At 36.7% G+C, this 18,182-nt stretch overlaps 1 protein-coding gene across 7 annotated transcripts in view; it reads right to left on the bottom strand.

The window, feature by feature from the left end:
• Nucleotides 1-18,182, bottom strand: part of DNAJB4 (DnaJ heat shock protein family (Hsp40) member B4) — a 36,841-nt gene that overhangs the window by 10,717 nt on the left and 7,942 nt on the right. For 2 of the 7 annotated variants that reach the window (XM_009211370.1, XM_009211367.4), the window contains exon 2: nucleotides 1,503-1,744. The exons of 2 other annotated variants lie outside the window; for them this stretch is intronic. In XM_009211370.1, the coding sequence (XP_009209634.1) occupies nucleotides 1,503-1,713 (211 nt within the window). In that variant the 5' untranslated portion in view covers nucleotides 1,714-1,744. Of the gene's footprint in view, nucleotides 1-1,502; nucleotides 1,745-8,083; nucleotides 8,336-18,182 lie in introns of those variants that run through there. 3 more of the 7 variants (XM_017962788.3, XM_009211361.3, XM_017962794.3) reach the window with 3 other exon arrangements.

Genomic DNA, 18,182 nt, shown 5'->3' with positions numbered 1-18,182 from the left:
TCAGAAATAGTAGTACATTATTGGTAGTATCTCAGAATCCTGCTTAGCTTTTGAGATAAACCAAGTCATGATATATTGGGTAATATGTATGGCCATGGGTATTATGCAGGATTGAACTGCCCAGTATTTGCCTTTTTCAATATTTACTTTGTAAGAACCTGACACTGTAGGTCCTCACCACACCAAAACCAGCAACATAAACTTCAATTTTGGGCAACTCATAGATCAGAAAAGTTAAACAAAACAAGAAGGAAAAAAACCCTCTATATACAATCACCCTGCTTATCTACATTTGATTTGTTTCATTCAAAATAAGCAGTCACTGCTTCACTATAATTTTAAGAATATATTTCTAGGAAAATTGGATGTTAAATGTAATAAAGGAATCAAAGGGATAACAAAAAAGTTTTCATAGCTACAATGATTTGAAAGCCAGTATTTTGGGGGAAAAACTAATAATAAAATAACTTAGTCCTGATGTTAAAAGTTGAAAATCCCCAAACCAGTACAAGTCAAAGTTTTTTGTGTTATCAATTAGCAATTTGAAATAGTCTTACTTCATAGCCCCATTTATATGGAAGTGATGGACAAACCTGATTTAAAATGAAGAATGAAAAAAGGATAATCTGAAATTATCCTCTTTTACTGTGCTCACTAGTTTTTGATCTCACAATGCAAAAAACAAAGGTATGGCAGGGAGAGGAAAGGGAAGTTGTCTTGTTTTTCTCTATACCTAGATAGTAAAATTTCAAAAGAAATAATGTCACCTAAAAGTAAATCAATAATTATTCTAACTAGGTGGCCATTTTAGGTCAAAAATTGTATTTCTGAGATCTCATTTTCTTGGCACACAATTATTGTTTACAATTAAGCTAAAAACTTGTTCTGGTATTTTATGACATCAGGAAAATTCTTTCCTCTCCAGGCAGAATGCCAAAAACAACTAGAAGCTAAATGCCTGCGCCTTCTGCTTCTGAGAGTCACAACTCTGTCTTGTTCAGTCTAAACTAGCCTTGCTATAAGAAAGGCAAAAAACTACTTTTTGTTCTTGTGAATACAGTATAAACTACTCAGAACCTGAAACGCCAATCTTAAGGTTTTAAATGACTAAAGACTCTATTGGTTCTGGCAGAAAATTCGTTAGAAAACGAAACAGGTTGCATAAGACTTTTGACACAATTTACTAATAGGTATGGGAATTCAAGGTTTCTTTTAAAATATACAATGTTAACATTGTAAGTCTAATGAAAAATATGTATAATACAAAATGCTAAAATAAAAAAGGCAAACAAGGACATTTCATTCATAGCTCTGCAATACTCATTCATATGATCAGAGATGAAATCTTGTTATTATCCATTATTTGTCCTTCTACTTTTGATATGACTGAGAATCCAATTTAAGGATAACCACAAGCTGAGAGAGAGGGGTAAAAAGGCTGGGAGAGAGAGAAAAAAAGAGACAGAGTCGAAGAGACAGAAGGATATGCAGAGAATACTTACCTTCCTCCCCAAACTGATCATATATTTCTCTCTTTTTAGGATCACTCAATACTTCATAAGCTTCTGCGACCTCTTTAAATTTTTCCTCTGCCTGAGGAGATTTGTTCTTGTCCGGATGAAATTTGAGGGCTTGTTTTCGGTAAGCCTTTTTAATATCTTCATCTGAAGCTCCTTTCTCAATTCCCAAAATGCAATAATAGTCTTTCCCCATTTCGAATGCCTTGAAATTAACTTAGATTTCCCTTTGTAAAAGAAAACAGTGTCCCCAGTCTTAGCAATAGACAGATTCTAAGAAAAATAAACCAAGCTGGGTATTTTAAAAGTTAATCAGCAATTCAGCTAGCTGTCTTAAGGCAGCAAGCAGACAGCGTCTCTGTATTCAATCCTTCCCCAACGGCTCACTTACAGATAAATATACACTACACGGGAGACAGCCTCCTTCTAGATCCTCCCATTTTCACTACGTGTCTCTGTACTTTCTAGAACAGCAAATGCTACAGGACGTCACTTTCCCAGCTGCCTCTAGTCAAAGTACTGAGCTATGTTTTCTCCTCCTCCACGATTAACTATTCATTTTCCGACTGGCTCTACCATCTTTATTTCCTAATTAAACAGGCCAAATGGGTTAACATGCCAATATTTCAACACAGAATGTCACAACTATATATTTATGTATTCCATACTAGGTGAAAAATCATTACAGTCATTAAACACCATATGTTAAAAGAAGTTAAAGTTAATATACAGATAAAAGGAAAGACAAATCTGCTTTAGGCATTAATTTTAAGCTATTTTTTAAGTATATAATAATAAAAACGGGTTATTTAAATTAGGATTTTTAAATAATTTACATCATCTTCAAAATTCCTGACGTGTATCAATAAGAAACGCCAGAAACTTTGTGTACTACTTTCACGTTGTTAAAATATTATCTATAATAAAATTCAAATGCATTATTTTAAAATAAGTAAAGGACTTAAACATGATTTTAGCTAACTATTTCTAGTATACATGAGTTCATAGTTCTGGCACATAAATATTTATTTTTGAAATTTTAGTATCTGGATTTAGTTACTTCAACTAAACTAAAACTGAATGAGGTCCCTGCCACCCCTCAACCCCTGTCCCTTGCAGCCACCCCACAGGGTCCCTATTTAAAGAATTTTGGTGCTGCAGGAAAGCTAGAACAAAGTATCAGGTTACAGACAGTACATACTCATGTTCCTTACAAGGCTTAACTGCAACTGGATCAATGTAAAATTTGGATATGCCACTTAAGGGGCAGTAGTATGAGAAATATTTTTTTCTTTCAAAAACACATTTCCCTAATTATAAATATATATGCATTGTTGGAGATTTTGGAAAACACAGAAAAAAAGTTTTTAAAACTCTCCCTACAATACCATTTTAAGTAATCCCTGTTAAATATTGCTGCATTTACTTCTAATCCTGTTTTCTATGAATATTCATGATTATTTGCTGTAGTTCTATAATTTTTTGTTAACAAAGTTAGAACATAGCATTTATATACCCTTTTGATGCCTGCTTTTGAAAATATAACATATTTTGGGTATTTATGAGACATTTTCAATGTATATAACTCATCTTTTATCTCCTGTATGGTTTTCTCATCTTTTCAAAAATGTTCTCATTTCTATTAGAGAGATAGATTAATAAGAAAATGTCAAAAGAATTGCACACAGTCCAAATACCTTGAGTCTGTAAACATTAAAAAAACCTTTATGAGGAAAAGAAAACGTACATATATGTTTAGAATATAATAAAGGGTAATAATGTGTTAACCTTTAAAGAAATGAGAACGCCTACTCTATATGCCAAGCAATGATGATTCAGCAATTCTTTCTGAATGTTCATCTTTGTGCATTTTGACAGCTATGATTTTCTACTCTTTAAAATTCTCTACTTTAAAGACATCTTGACATTAGAAATGTATAACATTGATCTAGCCTACCTGTAGGTTACAGAGGTTTGTCAGCTATTTATCAATTTTTTTAGCATCACCAAGAAATACTCAATGTCAAAAGGTACTTTCAAATCCAAAACACTTAGTGAAAAATGCTAATACCCAAAGTCACCTTAAGACTCCCAGTTTTAAAAAGCATATTGCCAAACAGAAATCCAGTGCAAGGATCAGTATCGCACAGAGTAAAAACATAATAAAAAATCACCTATTACAAAATTCATTTCCAAGGGAGTTCCTTTAAATATTCATTACCAAAGGAATGGTGACTTTACTATTTAACAACCGGAAATTGTTCTGGTGGGTAGTGTTTGTAGAAAAAAAAAATACTTATTTGATTCAATCATTTTCAGAGAGCTAGGAATATTATCAAAACTTGACACAGTAAATTATTTTAGAGAACCTGAAGACTGGGTCTTTCACATTTGTGAGAAATTGTATTATATCTTAACAGACAGAAAGAAATCTGGCTCCCTAGATACCGAAAAGGGTGAAAAGGGATTTTCACGTCTTCAAATATCACACACACACATAAGAATCATAGTAGTAGTAAAGTTGAAAAGCAAGAATTCACCTCAACATTGACATTTCAAGTTAGTAAGAAAGCAAATATAACTGTGATTTACGGCTATTAATACAACAATCTGGCTAGCTTTTGGTAAAATGAGCAGATACTTGCACACTTGTAGCTTTGTAAATAATTCAAACATCTGGCAATTGTAAAAGCCACTAAATATTATTTTAATAGCTCTATAAATACCACACCTGGAAATTTATCCTTAGAAAATAATTTAAAGACAATAATTATATTTACAAATATACCGATTGCAAATAGATGAAATAGGGTAAAGCATCAAGATGATCATCATTAAAAGTATATAGTACTTTGGAGATCTTTTACTCTTATATTCACTTTTTCAGACTGAGATGTCTTCTCTACTACTTAGGAGTTGAAATCCATTATACAATACGATCACTTTACATTAAATCTTGGTCATCCAAGTTTGTATGATATGAGTGCAGCAATTTTTTGGGGGGGCGTGGGGTGGGACTGTCATTCCTGCAAATCATTATGACAAAAACAGGAAGAGTATGTAAAAGGGAGAGTAGTGGTAGCCTGTAGGGGAAATGGAACAGAGAAGAGCTGTGATCAAAGCTTATTTAATAAAAATTATTTAAAAAATTATTTGTTTTAAAGGTAAAATAAAACCAAAAAAATACATAGAAATAGTGTATCTGAAATATTTTTTTTTTTTTTTTTTTTTTTTTTTTGAGACAGAGTCTCGCTCTGTCGCCCAGGCTGGAGTGCAGTGGCGCAATCTCGGCTCACTGCAAGCTCCGCCTCCCGGGTTCACGCCATTCTCCTGCCTCAGCCTCCTGAGTAGCTGGGACTACAGGCGCCCGCCACCGCGCCCGGCTAATTTTTTTTTTTGTATTTTTAGTAGAAACGGGGTTTCACCGTGGTCTCGATCTCCTGACCTTGTGATCCGCCCGCCTCGGCCTCCCAAAGTGCTGGGATTACAGGCGTGAGCCACCGCGCCCGGCCTCTATCTGAAATATTTAGAAATCACATAAATGCCTGCTTATTTGATGTTATAGGTTATATGAACGTGTGACGTTAAGTTTGAAAAGAACAAAAACCAGCTTGAGTTAGTAATTGACATACATTTTTTCCCTTAAAACTAAAGAATGCTGTGTTTTTAACAGGTATATAAAAATTAGCACTTGCATTTTTAAATTTTTACTTTACTACTCAAACATTGGTAAGATTATTCCATGAAGACATAATTCTCTTCCCTTTATTAAAAGAAAACTACAGTCAGGTGAGGTGGCTCATGCCTGTAATCACAGCACTTTGGGAGGCCAAGGCAGAAGGATCACTTGAGCTCAGGAGTTCAAGACCAGCCTGGGCAACATATTGAGACCTTATCTCTACTAAAAACTAATTTTTTAAAAAAATGGAAATTAATATAGTATTTAACCACAAAAAACTAAAAGTATAATTTGTCATTCAATTGATGTCATCCTCATCTTCTACTTTGACTTTATTCATATATAATAGAAAACAAGTTTTCTTTTTCCAACTCACAAATCATTTCTCAGTTTATAATAAAATAGTACAGAAAAAGATAAAATGCCATGAGTCTCAGAAGAAATTACATCAAAATTCAGATCATCACTTAAACGCTTGAGGACAAATGACTTCTCATATTTTACCAACGCACCTGTGAAAAACTTTTCTTGGCAATATTTAATTCTTAAATGGATCACATTTAGTCCTAAAAATTCTTTTAATTTCTTTTCTTTTCTTTTTTTCTTGAGATGGGGCTTGCTCTGTCACCCAGGCTGCAGTGCAGTGGCACAATCACAGCTCACTGAACCCTTGAACTCCTGGGCTCAAGTGATCCTGCTGCCTCAGCCTCTCAAATAGCTGGGACTACAGGCCAATGTGACAACATCTGGCTTATTTTAATTTTTTATAGAGACCAGGTCTCACTATGTTGCCCAGGCTAGTCTCCAACTCCTGAGCTCAAACAATCTTCCTCCCTTGACCTCCCAAGATCCTGGGATTACAGGCATATAAACCAGGGTGCTTGGTCCTTGAAATTTCGATCCTGGGATTACAGGCATAAACCAGGGTGCTTGGCCCATGAAATTTCATTCTTTACTTTTTTTTCCTTTTCTTTTCTTTTTTTTTTTTTTTTTTTTTTTTTTTTTTTGAGACAGGGTCTCGCTCTGTTGCCCAGGCTGGACCAGACTGGAGTGCAGTGGCACAATCTTGGCTTACTGCAACCTCTGCCTCCTGGGTTTTAAGAAATCTCTGCCTCGGCCTCCCGAATAGCTGGGATTACAGGTGCGTGCCACTACGCCCAGCTAATTTTTTTGTATATTTAGTAGAGACGAGGTTTTGCCGTCTTGGCCAGGCTGGTCTTGAACTCCTGACCTCGATCCACCCACCTTAGCCTCCCAAAGTGCTGGGATTACAGGCATGAGCCACCACGCCCGGCCATGACATTTCTTATACAGTGATTCATATTAGAAAATTATGACCTCCATTTCCCAATACTTCCTGTCCAAGAATAAGCAAATAAACTGAGGCTCTTTTATACTGTTAATAGTGCTTTAGATATTTGAATATATAACCTCAGAGTATATAAAAGTGATTATAATATTTGCCAAGGTGAAACCCAGGGAATATTAATATAGTGGTTAAAGCACAGATTTTGGAGCCGGAGTGCCTGGGTTAGAATCCTGGTAACACTACTTATAGCTGTAAGACCTTGAATTTAAATCTCTCTGACCTCAGCTTCCTCATCTGTCAAATAGAGTTAACTCTGTTAACTGTTAAGCTGGTAACATTAATACCAATTTAGGACTGTTGTGAGGATTAAATGGGATCAATGTGTGATATACTTAAATGTGATTGGCACATAGTGAGGACTACCAAAGTGTTAGCTGCTCTTATGATGATGATAATCTCAAATGAACTTGAAATTTTTTTCCAGAAAAATTACTACATCATATGTATAACAAAATGTTCTTATTTACAAGCATACATGCACACACACTCACACATACACAGCTGTCCAATTGGTATTTCTAAATATTCCAGTTAATATTTGCTACTCATTCATGTTGATTTTGTTAAAATTTAAAATCATTAAAACTTCCCATAGGTAGCATTCATTATATTTCAATTCCAGTGTTTATATTCTTAAAGTATATATCTTTGATTTTGGAGTCAGAAGATCTGTCCAGTCTTAATATCTGTCGATGCCTCACATATCTCACTTGTAGTAAATTACTTGAAAATTACCTAGGGGAAACCATTATTTATCAATTCCTCTTAAAGGGCTAGCATAAAAGAATAAAGACTTAAGAATCTGAATACTTGGTTTCCAATCTCAGTTATCCCACTTAACAGGTGAATAACTTAGATAAATCATTTAAATTATCTGAATACCTAACTCACAAAGATTATTGTAAGAGTCAGATAATACATGTGACAGCACAACAATTTATATGACATCTACATATAAATTATTTTCAGTATTTTAAGCTATATAAACTATTTTGCTACCACTTGGATGTTTATTGACAAATAGTCTCCTTTGACTCAGGAAGTTTTACTTGGCATAAAGCATTACAATAACTACCAGATTCACCCCCAAAGGAGTCTGGCATCACCCAAGATCATGCCTCTTGCCAAGTTCCCTGATCAGACCATTATCTCTGAATTTTACTATCTTCTCACACAGTGTTTAAAAAAAAAACAACAAAAAACCTGTTCTACGCCTTCCCCATAATAACATTTATATAACACTTTACAGTTTATAATATACTTGCATATGCTTTCTCACATGTAATCTGCACATACATCTGATACTCAAGTGATAAGATTTCAAAGAGCTTTTCTATAACTACAGTCTAATAATGAGCTAAGATATTCTTGACAATAGTTAAACATACACTGTTCCAATATTAACATAAAACTAGAGGGTACTAGGCTGTCTATCCTAATGTTTCACCTGTTTTTAAGATATCTAAATAGTTATATAAAATCAAATTATTGGCCATTTAATAATGGACTATATCTTACCTCTACATATTATAGTTTCCTAAAAGGCCGGTAAGCACTAAGAGGCATCATTACCATAGATTGCTGTAGAGCAAATGCTTGATGTAAGTCTGGAACTCAGACCCCCAATTCTCATTCCTGTGAAAAGGTTCCAGAGCATAATAGTTAAAATACCTATCAATTTTGTGATGGCTGCAAATGCAACTTTGTCTTTAGGGGAAAAATAGGGAAATTTTTATTTATTTATTGTGTGTGTGTTGCCAAGATACAGACCCATAAAATCTATTTATTTATTTATTTAGAGACAGGGTCTCACTCTGTCGCCCAGGCTGAGGTGCAGTGGCACAATCTCAGCTCACTGCAGCCTCGACCTCCTGAGCTCAAGTGATTTGCCCACCTCAGCCCCCAGAGTAGCTGGGACCACAGGCATGCGCCACTGTGCCTGGCTAATTTTTCTATTTTTAGTACAGATGGGGTTTCGCCATGTTGACCAGGCTGGTCTAGAACTCCTGGCCTCAAGCGATCCACCCACCTTGGCCTCCCAAAGTGCTGAGATTACAGGCGTGAGCCACCGCGCTCAGCTGAGAAATTTTAAAGAGATTCACTTATTACCTTATCTATTTTACAAGCTGAAAGATGTAAACTTAAGGCAAGTGTCTTTAAGACATTAAATCCTATCCATTTAAGCTTAAATTGTTCTAGAAATCCTACTCCCCCATGCCCCTTACCTATAAATGTCCTTTCTTAGAAAATGGCAGTAGTTTGGATTCATATTTGGAATTTGTCAATAGTATCTGACTGTCCATTTTATAGTTTTGATGGATACACAAACTGTTTTAAAAGTTGGTTATCATAGTGCACATTTCCTATGAATAAAGTATTTCAATCACTCAGCAAATACTTATGGAGTGCTTATTTTGTGTCACACACTATTTTAGGTGCTGTTAACTAGATAGACATTATCCTTGCTCTCATTCAACTCACATTCTAGAGGGGGAAGACAAACAATAAAAAGTTAATAATGAAATGAGATCGTTTTAAGAGCTTTAAAGATAGTAAAACAGAGGCCGGTGCGGTGGCTCACGCCTGTAATCCCAGTACTTTGGGAAGCTAAGGACCGCAAATCACTTGAGGCCAGGAGTTCAAGACCAGCCTGGCCACCATGGCAAAACCCCATCTCTACAGAAAATACAAAAATTAGCTGGGCATGGTGGTGCGCACCTGTGATCCCCAGCTACTCAGGAGGCTGAGGTGAAAGGATCATTTGGGCCTGGGAGGTGGAGGTTGCAGTGGGCCAAGATCACGCCACTATACTCCAAACTGGGTGACAGAGGGAGACTCTGTCTCAAAAAGAAGAAAAAAAAAGTTCATTATTATCCTTAACTTGGGCTGGAGTGGTGGGGATAAGAAAGACTTCAGAACAGAAAAATGTGAGCAAAGTCATTAAAGACTGATAGATTTTGAAAGAGAAAGGGAGAATTTGCAATTTGGATCAGGAACACAAAGTCAAGAAGCAAAAGAGCATAAAATGTATTTGATACAGCAAAAATACTGGTTGAGATTAATGCATGCAAGTTAGGAAGGCTTGCCCTAGGAAGCTGGCAGAAAATAAGTTATGGTCAGATTGTTCGAAGTTGTTATTTTTTATTGGGACAGGGTTTTACTGTCACCCAGGCTGGAGAGCAGTGGCATTGTCACAGATCACTGCAGCCATGATCTCCTGGGCTCAGCCTCCCAAGTAACTGGGATTACAGGCTAACGTCACCACTACATCTGGCTAATATATATACATACATATTTTGTAAAGACAGGTTCTCACTATGTTTCCCAGGCTGGTCTCGAACTCCTGGGCTTAAGCAATCCTCCTGTCTCAACCTCCCAGTGTTGGGATTACAGGCATGAGCAACTGCACCCAGCTGAAAGTTTTTAATGTCACACTTGATGACTGCTCTTTCATGCTCTTCAAAAAGCACTAATTCAATAGTTTGGTCTTTGAAAAAAAATTACTTGTAAGAGGTTGCTTCATTTCTTAAGTGTCCATTTATTTCCAAACCAATGAAATCACTTCTCTGGTTGTCAGTAAGGTAAAGGGTTCTTAACAAAGTTTCATTAATAATTTGTAAGCTTCCTGGCCAGGTGCTGTGGCTCACACCTGTGGTTCTAGCTACTCTAGAGGCTGAGGCAGGAGGATCACTTGAGCCCAGGAGATTAAGATTGCAGTGAGCCACGATCGCAGTCCACCCGGGTGACAGAGATTCTGGCTCAAATAATAATAATTTGTAAGCCTCCAAGAGCACCAACATAAGATGGCAAACTAACTTGAAATGGTTAGTAGGAAAAAAAAATTTTAGTCATAATTCTCTGTGGACTATTGTCTGTATCATCAAAATTTCCATTTTATCACTATAGTAATGTTACTAATTCCCCAGGTTTTCAAATTTTGACACTGTGTCATGGCTTGGTTTTATAATACTTTCCCTGAAGGAAGCACTATAATATACACATTTAAATTTTTTGTCTAGTGGAATTTAAAACAATATTTTAAACTAAGTTTAAATAATTAAAAAGTACACGCCTTTCAAAAAATAAGAAAATAAACTTGCTTTAAATGTATAAAAATTACTAGATTTGGAGACACCTAGGGATCAGACATATTTTATACTTAAAAAAATAAATCAGCCACGTGCAGTAGCTCACACCTGTAATCCCAGTACTTTAGAAGCACGAGGTGAGAGGATCACTTGGGCCCAGGAGTTTGAGACTAGCCTGGGCAACAAAGTGAGAACTCCATCCCTACAAAAAAAATTTACAAATTAGCCAGGCATGGTGGCGTGTGCCTGTAGTCCCAGGTACTCAGGAGGCTGCTGAGGCAGGAGGATGGCTTGAGTCCAGGAGGTCAAGGCTGCATATGGGCCATGATCATGCCACTGTATTCAAACCTGAGTGACAGAGTAAGACCCTGTATCCAAAAAATATATATATATATATACACACACACATATACTTTCCTTTTTGGGGGCATATAGAACTAACTTATTCTAACTGGGATGAATAAAATATTCAAGCAACAACTAGCCCTTCTTTCTTACCCTCTTTTACAAGAAGTCCTTAAAAGCTTGCTAATGACTAGTGAATGTACAGTGAGCTAATATACTTTTCTGGCATTCTGAAATAATTTAAAAGAAAGAGGTTTTTTTTGTTTTTTGAGACAGACTCTCTGTTGCCCAGGCTGGAGTGCAATGGCACAGTCTGGGCTCACTGTAACCTCCACCTCCCGAGTTCAAGTGATTCTCCTATTTCAGCCTCCCAAGTAGCGGGGACTACAGGCATGTGCCACAACACCTGGCTAATTTAAAATGAAGTGTTCTTTACACTGATTTTAAACACTGAGTTAGGCCCAGGATGATAGCTCACACCTATAATCCCAGTACTTTAGGAGGCCAAGGCAAAAGGATCACTTGAGTCTAGTAGTTCAAGACCAGCTGAGCGACATAGTGAGACCTCGTATCTACAAAAAATAAAACAAATTAGCCAGGTGTGGTGGCATGCACCTATAGTCCTAGCTACTTGGGCAGCTGAGGCAGGAGGATCACTTGAGCCCAGGGAGTTGAGGCTGCAATGAGCCATGATCACGACGTCACTGCACTTCAAGTCTGGGCAACAGAGCAAGACTGTCTCAAAACGAAAAAACAAAACCAAAAACACCGTATTAGCCAAAAAGTTAAAAAAAGAGCTACAGAGTTTCTAGATCATTTCAAATGGGTCTTTATAAACTAATATTTCATTATAACACTTTTCCTGTGTTGAAAGATCACACTATTTAGACCAGTGCTGTCCAACAGAAATATAAAGCAAGCTACAAACGCAAGCCACATTTCTAGAAACTATATTTTAAAAGTAAAAAGAAACGTGAAATTAATTTTAATAATGTATTTTATTTAACCTAGTAAATCCAAAATATTATAATTGCAGCATTTAATCAAAATACAAATTATCAATGAAACACTTTACATTCTTTATTTTTTGTACTAAATATTTGAAATACAGTACGTATTTTACACTTTGACCTCAATTCAGATAGGTACATTTCAGTAGCTTAACAGCCTCATGTGGCTAGTGGCTACTGTGTTGGACAGTGCAGATCTAGCGGTTCCTTCTAGTCAGTAGTGTTATAATCCAGTTTTTCAGAAACCTCAGCCTGTGAACCTCAGCCCAAGTATACCACATATACATACCTCTCACATGCACACTTAGGGTAAATAAAGTCTTAACAGGTAAACTCGAAAAAGATGTTCATTTTTACTTATAAAATAGTATTACATCGTTCATCTATATAAAAGATGTGAGCATTTTTTTCAAAATAATACTTTACACTTAAAGTAGTAGGAATGGATTTACACACACTTAGTTGACATATACTTTCACAATGTTTAACTGTAAAAGCAACACTAGGAAATGAGGAATCTATGTGATTTTCACTTTTATGTTTTCTAAAATGTCTCTTCTCATACTCTTTTCTTATATGTGGCCTGAGATGTTACCTTAACTGGCTCATGAGAAAAAGGAGAGTAGTTTAAAAAAAAAAAGAGAGACAGAGAGAGAGTTTAAGGAGTACAGAGAAAAAAAATGTCTGTAGCCCAAGAGATAAGGCAGGAGGAGAGGATATGCAGCTGTTTCACTGAACTATTAGGCTCTTAGTCAAGACTGCAACAGATTATTTAGCAAGTTTGTTCAGCTAATTGTTTACAATTCTCGAATAATTTTTTTCTTTTTTTTTTTTTTTTTTTTGAGACAGTCTTGCTCTGTCACCCAGGCTAGAGTGCAGTGGTTTGATTATGGTTCACTGGAGTTTCAGCCTCTGGGGCTCAAGCAGTCCTCCCAACTCAGCCTTCCAAATAGCTGGGACTACAGGCATGTGCCACCATGGCTAGCTATTTTTTTTTCTTTCTTTCTTTTGTAGATACAGGGTCTCCCTATTTTGCTCAGGCTAGTCTTGAACTCCTGGGCTGAAGCTATCTTCCCACCTCAGCCTCCCAAAGTGCTAGGATTACAGGTGTGAGCCATTGTGCCTGGCCTCTCAAATGATTTAATTTAAATCAGTACCAGACTTTAACTATGAATTATCTTTATAGTATATTGCATCCATTAAGACATAATCATCAAACCACTGCTACCATGGAGACTTAACTATGATTCAAAGACTTTAATAATGGCTAACAAATACAAGTATTAGAACATTTATATAAATAAGCCAACATGTCCTATAGCATTTACCAACTACCATAAAATTCAGCCATTGACTACCTAATCCCAAATGCATGAGCTTGAACTATTGTAACTGTCTAAAGAAGGATATTTATAGTAAGAGAAAAAAAATAGGATCTCTAAAATAATTTAACTGTAAATGGATGGGTTTTAATGTTCAAGTTATTAACATTTCAAAAATATAACCTTTTTATTATCTAGGTCAAATCAGCATACCAAGCCAACCATTACTGAGACCCCGCTGTGCTATACTATTACATGTAACATGAAGGATACAACAGTATAATACATAGTCCCTACCATTAAGGAGTTTATACTATAACTAGGCCAGGCACGGTGGCTCAAGCCTGTATCCCAGCACCTTAGAAGGCCAAGGAGGGCAGATCAATTGAAGTCAGGAGTTCAAGACCAGCCTGGCCAGCATGGTGAAACTCCATCTCTACTAAAAATACAAAAAAATTAGCCAGATGTGGTGGCACACACTTGTAGTCCCAGCTACTTGGGAGGCTGAGGCAGGAGAATTGCTTAAACCCGGGAGGTGGAGGTTGCAGTGAGCCAAGATCGTTCCCCTGCACTCCAGCCTGGGTAACAGAGTGAGACTCCGTCTCAAAAAAGAGAAAAAAAAGAAAAAGGAGTTTATACTGTAACTACATAAAGTAATACGTACTGTCTATTGTTGCTTTTGCCAGACAGTGGTAGAGCTGAGTAGTTGCAGTAGAGACTGTATGGCCCACAAGGCCTAAAATAGTTACCGTCTGGCCCTTACCAGGAAACGTTTGCCAACTTCTGCTTTATACAAATTATTCTTCACTGGAGGGAGAGGAAAGTCTAAATAAAGCACTAAACATGATAAAATTTTATTGCATCTAGCAAACTTTAAAAACTATAGTTTTTACAATAAACACTCAGAAATACGCCAGGCGCAGTGGCTCAAGCCTGCAATCCTAGCACTTCGGGAGGCTGAGGCGGACAGATGACCTGAGGTCAGGAGTTTGAGACCAGCCTGGCCAACGTGGTGAAACCCTGTCTCTACTAAAAATACAAAAATTAGCCAGGTGTGGTAGCACATGCCTGTAATTCCAGCTACTCAGGAGGCTGAGGCAGGATAATCGCCTGCACCTGGGAGACAGAGGTTGTAGTGAGTTGAGATTGCACCATTGCACTCCAGCCTGGGCAACAGAGACTCTGTCTCAAAAAAAAATAATAAAGGTCAACATGCTTTTGCTTGTCCGACGGTAAAATGAAACTTACATGCTGATTCTCAACCTGGACATAAATGCTAAAGGGAATATATTAGAATATTTAAAGTGTGAGGTGAGATGCTTATCAAAAAGGGTGGCATATGTTTTAAAAGGCAGAGAAAGACTGTTTTAATAATCATACCTCTGTATTGTTCCCCTTGACCATTCCCATCTAATTCATCGGTTCTAGTCATAAATGATTTTGGTTATTTCCCAAAACAAAATTTACCCTGAAGTAGTTGATTCTTATTTGTTATGTTCTATAAAACCCATAGTTATGTTCTATAAAACATTTGCCATGGTTATGTTCTATAAAATCCATAGTTATGTTCTATAAAACATTTGCCATGGTTATGTTCTATAAAGTCATCCCGAATGCTAAATTAGAGAATACTGAATCATCGCCCCTAAGGGAAATACAGGTTAGGTTCCTGCCAGGGTCTGGTCACATTTCATCACTGATCAATACATAACCTCTTCTATGTGTATTTCTGTTAAAGACACCTTAATAATATATATTGTTGATTCACTGACATTGAACTCATAGCCAACAGAACTATGACTCATGCCTGATAAAGCTTACCTAACACGAATTTTCTCTGTAAGGCACATCACAGCCTTCTTGTGCTCAGCAACACTAGACAGCACTTTAGCACTATGCTTAGAGGCCATTTTAAATAGTAAAGTCACCAATAAAAAAAAATAGAAAGCACAAAAATACAAAACTGTGGCACTAAATGGACCATGAAAAGGAGGTTTAGAAGTATGAGAGCTGAAACATGAGGGCAGAGCACTGACTTGTTCAACCTCAGCTAGTTCATTTTTTCTGTACAGAGATGGTGGGAGGGGTCGCACTATGTTGCCCAGGCTGGTCTTGAACTCCTGGCCTCAAGCAATCCTTCTGCCTCAGCCTTCTAAGGTGGTGGGATTACAGATGTGAGCCTCTGTGCAAAGCTCAGCTAGTTCTTAAATTTTTTGCCACTCTGAACATGCGTATGTCTAAAAATGACCTTGAAAGCATTTTGAGTATTCATTTTGGGGTTACAAATACATTTAGGTGAGTAGGCAAATTCATAAACACAGAATTGACAAATAATGAGAAACAACTGTATAATAATATCATTACTGAGAATCTTCTGCATTAACCATAATCAGTTAAAAAAATTGTTTTTGAATAGTAACATTAACAAGTACACAGGCACCAAAGTTAATACCTTTGAAGTGATTATTTATTATATATAAAGCAAGTAGGGTATGTGTGTAGGTGTATTTCCCTCTTCCCTACTCCAGGAGCCCTTCACCTAGCTTACTCCTGCTTTGAGACTCACCCTGTAGTTGGGCTTCTGTGAAGCCCAAATTTGGGTTAGATTCCCCGGAACTTGAGCTCCTACAGTTCCCCCCATATCTCCACTGTATTACACATCACCTTATATAACCATCTGTGTGTTTAATGCCCTTCCACTGGATTGTAACCAGTGGGGTCTTGTTTTATTTCTAGAACAAGGTGTTTACAATACATTGCTGTTCAATAAACTTTTACTGAATGAATGAATCACAAAGAGATGAGTAATAACAAAAACCTAAAGTAGGATGACTATGATATAAACAGACCAACAGGTAGGATTAAGTAGTAAGAAATAGCATCTGTATAATTTGCCCATCAGCTGGATGTAGGGAAGAGGAAGGATTTCAGACTGCCCATTTCTGGATTGACAAAGGTGTGCACAGTTATGCTACTAATGAAAGTCTAGAATATAAGAAGAGTACTTTTGAAGTGGAAAGACAAGCTCTACTGTGAACATTCCTGTAACCTTATTAATAACCCCTTCATCTACGCTACTTCAATAGTTGATAAGTTTTGCTGCCTAAGACTGCATTCCTAGTTACTTATTTCTCTGGCTAACTACCTCATTAAAATGTAAGACAATATAAGGTAAATTTTATTTAATTTTTGACTCTCCAAAAACCAGCACAATGATAGTGTTGCATCTCTAAATCAATCTTGGAACTACCTATCATTGGACTTAAGAGATTCTCTTACTTAAAGCTGAAGGCATCCTAACACCACTAGTGTCCAAAAACCAAAAGATAGAAACTATTTCATGAAGGATATAGAAAAGTAAAGAAAGATGATAGAAAAGTATCTGTAAGAGTGAGAACAATTTTGGTTTCAGTAGTAATAGTTAATCCTGGTAAGCACTCAAAAAAAACTAACAATGTGCAAGCATTATTCTAAAAACACATGTATCCTCATTGTCTCTCAGAATTCTATGAGGTAGACAGAATTGTGACCAATAAAAGTAGAAGCCAGAATGCAGTAAATTGACCATTAAGAGGGAAATGAAAATGAAATAGTAAATTTAAATATTTCTAAAAAGCTGTCTGAAGTAAAGGACATAGTGGTGTAACAAAGAAAGGATAAGGGAGGTTTTAAGATAGTCCAGAGAAGAAAACAATATAGAGGAGGATATTTAAAAACATATAAGACATCTAATAAAAGAAGTAATTGCTTAAATGACATCTCAAAGATAAGATTTGATACCAAGAGTACCAGCAGATGAGACTTGAATAAAATTAGAGGTGGGCTCTGAGATCAAAAGGAAATAGACGACAATTTATAAATTTGAAAGTAAAAGGACTAGGAAGACAAAGAAATTCATATACAGTATCAATACTCTGTTTAAAAAGAGAGGGATCAGGGGACATCCACTGCTAAGGATTCAGAGTAAAGTAGGGTGTTTGATAAGAATGGTGGTATTTCAGTATGTCAGTTATGGAAAATAGGGAAGCAGCTGATCAGAAACAAACAATTACTAAATCCCACTAAGGACCCAGCTGAAACCAGAAATCATCATGAATGAACATTCATTTATTTACAAATTTTTATTACGGACCTTTCATATGCCAAGGCACCTTTCTAGGTGCTAGGGATACAGTATGAACAAAAATCCCTGCCTCATTCTCTGTACATTCTAGTGGGGGGAGAGATAAAAATTTTTAAATACTGTGAGTTGTGTTAGATAGTGGTAGAAGAAAAATAAAGCAGAAAACGGAAATAAGGGTATTAAAAATTTAGATGGGGGGCCAGAAATGATTTCAGATTAAATGATATTCGCACCACTATCTGAACGGAAAGGAGGAAAGCTATGCATCCGTTATGCTAGAACTTATCGGATAGAGGGAAATATCAAACACCAAAGCCTAGAAGTGAAGGAATGCAAGGCATCTTTGAGGAACTGCAAGGTGGCTGAGTCAGAATGATAGAGATGGTGAAGGGGTTGAAAGATGATCAGAGAAATAACAGATGCAATACAGAGCCTTGTAGGCCACTAAGGACTTTGACTTACATTCTGAGGGAAGATACAATGCCATTGGAGAGTTTTATGCAGACTGATAGGTCACTTTGATTCTTAAGAGCGTGGGAAAGATGGTGGGCAAGGGTGGAAGACCAATAAGAACTGATGGGCACAGTGGCTCAGACCTGTAATCTCAGCACTTTGGGATGCTGAGGCAGGAAGATACCTTGAGGCCAGGAGTTTCAGACTAGCCTGGGCAATATAACGATACTCCACCTCTACAAAAGATAAAAAATGTCAGCCAGATATGGTGGGCAC

Source organism: Papio anubis, chromosome 1, assembly GCF_008728515.1.
Source record: "Papio anubis isolate 15944 chromosome 1, Panubis1.0, whole genome shotgun sequence".
NCBI classification, from domain to species: Eukaryota; Metazoa; Chordata; class Mammalia; order Primates; family Cercopithecidae; genus Papio; species Papio anubis.
Note: the sequence above shows the minus strand (reverse complement) of the source record. Positions and strands in the feature narration are given on the sequence as shown.